The following is a 6,000-nucleotide window of genomic DNA, read 5'->3' as shown; positions in this document are numbered from 1 at the left end:
AAACAGTACAGCGTTAACTTGAACTGCCAATCTAGATCCTTTGCCATACCCAGCTAGGAGCGGTTGTGAGGGAGAAGAGAGGCACCTGCCCCCCATGGAAGAGGTTGGGAGATGTAGGCATACACCTGGTATTGGGACATATATTTGTTTTATCTGTGCTCTAGATCTGACCCTTGGGTTTGCACCATGCAAAGCAACCCTGCTGAGCTCAGTTTCCCCAGTCACCCTGATGCTATTGAGCCCAGTTACTCCTTGCAAAGGTCTCACTTCCCTGCTGAATTGCACTGCTCCTCTGACAAAAGGCCAAAGTCTAGCAGAAGACATGAGGAATGTGAAAGGGACTGAAAAAGAAGCAGCTCCTTTTTCCAAGACCATCTCCTTTTGCAGCTCATTAAGAGTCGAGTCAGCTCTTATCTTCATCAGATAAAGGTCAGGGTGGCACAAACGCAGCAGATAGCACTGGTGGCCTTTCCATTCAGAAGGGAGATGATAACCAACCCCAAAGAGGTAGGAAATATCAGGACTCTCCCTTCTTTCAACCTCCAAATCCTGGTTTTGCCATGAAGCAAGTTGGCACACGTTCCTCCCTTGCTACTCTCTTCTCTTCCATTCCCTCTTTCTCCTCACCATCAAACACTTGACAGCCTGCTGTCCCAGGTGTGATAGAGGATGCTGCCCCACTGTCTGTGTTCAAGTAAGTTTCAGCTACTAGTCCTGTTTGATTTTATAAATGGGCAGATGCCATCTTGCCCTTTGCCTCGTGATTTGGGATCACAAGCCCAGTTTAGCCTCAAGATTCACCACAAAGTGATGACACCTGTTGAGAGCATTTGCAGATATCTTTCCCATTCACCCATGAGCTCAAGAGCAAGGCAAAGCCCCTACCTTAGCCAAATGAAGGGCCTTTCCTGGTTTCTGCCTCTTCCTCTTACACCTGAGACATACTGCTTGCTCACATTGATTGCTAATCATGAAACTGCACTGGACACAAGCCAACGTTTCTTGCAAAAGACCCCACTGAAATGGAGACCGAGGTAACGTTATTGCCATGTATATCCCTAAGAGTGGTCAACACAAAATGGACAAGGTGACATTGAAGCATTCCTCTTGTGTGGAATGTGCGTCAAGTACACACAGATGTATAACTTCCCCACATTCTGATTATAAACTGTATTACTCTCAGCATAAGGACCAAAATGGTGATGACACAAGTTCCCCTTACTTTACACTTTCTACTGAGGAGAATACTGCTCATTACATTTAACCTGCAAAAGGTGCAAGAAAAATTCCTTTACCGCAGAGACATGATTTTTAAAGCTCTGGTTTCCCTGGATGAAAGAAAAATGCACCATTTGGCTGTTATTTAAGACTTTCTGATGGGCTGTTTCATTGTTTAGAAGTTTTAAAAGCTTTGCAGCCAGGACTGGAAATTTGGCAACAGAGTTATTTGGCATGATCAAGAACAACCTTCCTCCCTAAAATTACACCAAAGTGCAATTGAAAGTCTATATATAGAATGCATTTGCAAAGGACTCGTGAATGTCTTTGCAATGCCAGAGTAACATTGTGCTTTTCAATGCTGCACTGAAGCAAAAGTCAGCACAACCCTATTTGGGGAACATCTGATTGTGCGCAGCCATTCTTTCTTTATTTTATTAAGTTTATTTTTAAGTATAATGCAAATTTATAAATAAATACGAGGACCAGGACAGACACTGGAAAGAAAATGGCAAGTGCTATCAATATCAGCAACATTTTATTGTGCTTCTCTCATTCCTCCAACTCCCAAAAACGTTCTTCCTTTTATACGAACGAATATGGGCTAAAACCAATGCTCATTTTATATCCTGCAATTTTAACACTCAGGAAGGTGCTGCTTTCAAATCAATTCCCTTGCAGGAATAAAGTGAAACGCACAATTGCACCTTCTCGCTTATTTCTGGCAGCACGAAATCAGAGCTGTAAACTCTTTATAAAGTATTAGTTTTACTGATTTGATTACTGATCAGTGCTGAGCTCTTTCTTGCAGGGAGATATGAGAGAATGTTTTATCATTTATTTTATGGAGTGAAGTGGGTGGAGGTGGAAAACAAACTGAGATGTGTGAAAATTAAAATGATAGTGACCTCCGTAGACACAGAGCAGTCTTCTCAGTTTCTCCTCAGGTGTTTTGTGCAAGACGAATAAGAGGGTGTTTTGTGCAAGACGAGATGGCCTTTTATATGTGAGGTGTGTGAATTGGCTAGGTCTAGCTGTGCTATAATCTCAAAGTTTTGGTGATACTGGACAAATCAACTGTTATATAGCCATTCAAATCAATTGTTTATAGCTGTTCAGACACCACAGATTTGCATTTGCACTCAGAGTGAATGCTACAGGAAGTTTTCTGACTGTTTGCAGTTTGCTCAATATCTGCACAATACAGAATTCTGAATATGTCGGAGAACTTTGTCTTGAAGGGGGTGGGATGGAAGAATGCAACAACCAAAACTAAAATCTGTGATAGAGTCAAAGTCCAGTTATATACCCTAATGTCAGCACACAAAACCCACTGAAGGGCTGGGCTGTTCCATATTCGTTTTGTTACATGAGAGGTAGGGAGAGAACAACAATGGCAACAATTCAAGTTTCATGTGGACCACTCTGGAGGAACATCAGAAGAAAACAGGTCTCATAAACCACTTTAAAGAACCTTTTAAGTCACTTCAAAGCACCCACCAGAGCTGCAGGATACAACAATTCAAACTACCTATCAGCTTTGCAGAGGTTTCACACAGAGGACTGTAAACATAATGTAAGTTCCAGAGTTTTCTTAAAAGCACGCAGAGCCCCTAAATGTTCTCCTGTCTGTGTCTTGTCAGTTTTGGCACAGTTAGAGAACAGCAACATGTAAACAACATCACGGTTTGATCTTCTGATGAGTTCAGTTCAGTAGGACTTCACAGCGGGGTTACTGGTCCAGCCAGTCTGTTCCCTACACATGTCCATATAGATGGAAGAGGTGGGGCTCTTCAGACAATAACTTTCTCTATCACATTGTCTGCAACATCCACTTCTTCTGCCTGAACAGTAACTGTGGCTGCCTGGCCACATATATGCTGGTGGTCTTTCCAATCCTGAACAGGAGGAGCAAAAAGAAAAGAGTGTGTAATGAAAGCAGTTACCGAGTAAAAGAAAAATGTAGCAACACTGGGCAAGGGCTGTGGAATTCTAGTTTTATTCTGCTTTGAGATTCCCTCAGTACATACACCAGAATCCTAATATCACTTAGCAAAAGGGAACTAAAATCCCATTTATACCCTGTCTCTCCAAAAAACATTTTCTCATTGGAAACTTAAGAGCACCAACTAAAAACAATAATTTTGCAACAATTCAATTAAAACCCACATCTTAAAAAAAAAAAATCAAACATTGAAAGCAGCCCTAAAACTACCAAATGAAAAGACTTGAGTAACTAAAATATGTTTTAACATGGCTCCAAAAGGATAAGAGCCAGGGAATAAAACTAGGGAGGGGACTGTTCCCTAAACGGGCTTCCATCAAAAGCTATGGGCTTTTCAGCAGACAATGAAACCTGCCAGTTGGGTTTCACTAGATAATCTTCATGTTTGGGTAGGTTCATATGGGAACAGGAGGCCCTTCAGATGGGTGGGTTTTTCGTGAAGGAATCTACCAAGCAGCCCTTCTGATCAAGTCGCAGTGAAATAAATGAGTGGTGACAGCTGAAAAGTGAGAGGCCATGGGTGTTTGTTTCTCTGGCTTTGCGGAGTATAAGGAATTTATTACCTTCCGCTGACAAAACGTTGAGCAGTAATTGACTTTATGGCAGCCAGTGCACTCGTTCATTGCTTCCCGACCACAGTTTACACAGGATTGCTGTCACAATGCAGACACAGAAGCTAAGTCAATGGGGAGGAAAGAAGCACTCTCTCTTGCAAAGCCTTAATAGTACGAGATACATGATAAAGGGCAGAAGTGATGCACAATTACAGAGGTCCTGTGTAGGGAATACTTTATTTTTTTTTTTTAATCAACTCTTGCCTACAGCAACTGAGCACTTGGAAGGATTAAACAGGCACTTCAGTTCCCTAGACTTCTTCAGTCTTTCTGAAGGATCAACAAGGAAGCCAAGGCTATACTAGTCAGCTTGGGACTCAGCTATACAGCTGCAAATAAAACGTTTTAAGTGCAACATACGTGTCACAAGATGGTGATGGTGAGCCTAATGGAAAATTCAATGTATTTTTTAAAAATGCTTTAAAAAAATCATTTTCAGAACGTTTTTTTAATAAGTGTGTAGATTCCACCTTGGAGGGATACCTCTGACTTTACAGTTGTGGAGACCTTATGTAGCCAAAGATATTCAAGTGTTTATACAACAGACCAACTGGGGATTTTTACCATATCTTCTTTAATATTCCATGTACGCAGGAAGCAGCATTTCTCAATACTTCTTCAAATGCACATACGGTTCAAAACAAGGTTAGATATGAATAAACATGTTTATTAATTTAAGAACATAAGGAGAGCTAGCTGGATCAGGCCAATGGCCCATCTGATCCAGCATCCTGTTCTCACAGTGGCCAATCAGGTCCCTGTAGAGAAACCTGCAAGCAGGATCTGAGCATGAGACTACTATCCCCTCCTGCAACACTCAGTGATCGGCATTCAGGGGCATAGTTCCTCTGGCAGTGGAGGTGGAACAGCCATTGTGGCTAGTAGCCATTGATAGCCTTATTATTATATTTACAATATAAAACAAAACATTGAAATTGTCTATATGAAAACAGTTTAAAATGGTATTAGAAATATTGAAAAGATTAAAATCACCTCTAGCTAAACAGAAATCAAACACATGTAACTTCTGTATGACTGGATAGGTTTGCATAAACAAGAATTGTTCAAGCAGTTTTAGCGTATTAAAAAGATAACTTGATTATAGGTTTCAAGAGCTGATGCATTTCATGCAAATTCTTCAACCTTATGAATGCTTATGGGTGAGCCTTGGAGGGAAAAGTGGGATATATAAATATCATAAATATATAAAATGAGTAAGAATTGTACAGCTTTATGTAGTTGTTGTGAACCACTTTGATTTTTTTTTAATGAATTAGCTGTATGTATTTTCTTAAATCAATCAATTGATGCACTGTTATTGTGTGACTGAGTTTCAGATTGCTTTTTATATCCGCAGCTTTGAGCACAGGTGGATTTGTGGGAAATGCTGTATATAAATAAATGGACTATGTCTATGACTCAAAAGAAAAGAAAAGAAAAAAGTCCCACTTTGTAGTACACGTGTTAAGGTCTGCAGCCTGAACCTGATATATAAAACAGGACGGCCCATAAGAGAGCTCATTAGGCTCCTGCTTTCATCATGTCTCTAATGATGATGGATGCAGAAAAGTCTGCCGCATGGCCATTTGTGGGGAAGGCAGTAAACAGTGGCAAGCACAAAGTCCCAACTGATTATTTTTTTAGCTCTCATTATTTCTAAGCTCATTTCATGAATTACTTTACTTCACAACTCAAAATACCAGTTCCAGGAAAAGATTTATATATATGCTTCCTGATGAAAATGAAAGTTGGGAGGGGGGGTTGAGAGAAAAACAAGCCAACGTCATGCAAGGGAAATGTGTGCAGATGGGTTGCAGGTTCCAAAGGGTTGTTTAGGTTTCCAAAGAGCAGGGAGAATTGACCTTGTCATCACCCATCCTTTATTTTTCTTCAAAAATGCAAATCTTAAAAAAATGACCTCTTCAGGCTTCTTTTTCCCAGTGTAACTTGCTCTCGGGGACTCTTGAGCATTGCTAGTTCTGGCTATAATAATAATAATAATAATGTATTATTTATACCCCGCCCATCTGGCTGGGTTTCCCCAGCCACTCTGGGAGGCTTCCAAAAGAATATTAAAATACTGTGACACATCAAACATTAAAAGCTTCCCTAAACAGGGCTGCCTTCAGATGTCTTCTAAAAGTCTGGTAGTTGTTGTTCTCT

The 6,000-nt window shown here is 40.5% G+C and overlaps 1 protein-coding gene across 11 annotated transcripts in view; it reads right to left on the bottom strand.

The window, feature by feature from the left end:
* Positions 1-1,739: 1,739 nt before the first annotated feature.
* DEAF1 (DEAF1 transcription factor) overlaps positions 1,740-6,000 on the bottom strand; it is a 32,808-nt gene continuing 28,547 nt past the window's right edge. For 9 of the 11 annotated variants that reach the window (XR_014568378.1, XR_014568379.1, XR_014568380.1 and 6 more), the window contains 2 exons: positions 3,787-3,876; positions 1,740-3,116 (listed from right to left, as the gene is read on the bottom strand). Coding sequence is in view for 7 of the 11 variants with exons in the window: in XM_083757021.1 (XP_083613147.1) it covers positions 3,012-3,116; positions 3,787-3,876 (195 nt within the window). In the remaining 4 variants the exon portion in view is untranslated. The remainder of the gene's footprint in view (positions 3,117-3,786; positions 3,877-6,000) is intronic. The other 2 variants (XM_083757027.1, XM_083757026.1) reach the window with 1 other exon arrangement.

The sequence above is a fragment of the Podarcis gaigeae genome, assembly GCF_964106915.1.
Source record: "Podarcis gaigeae genome assembly, chromosome: 1".
NCBI lineage: Eukaryota > Metazoa > Chordata > Lepidosauria > Squamata > Lacertidae > Podarcis > Podarcis gaigeae.
Note: the sequence above shows the minus strand (reverse complement) of the source record. Positions and strands in the feature narration are given on the sequence as shown.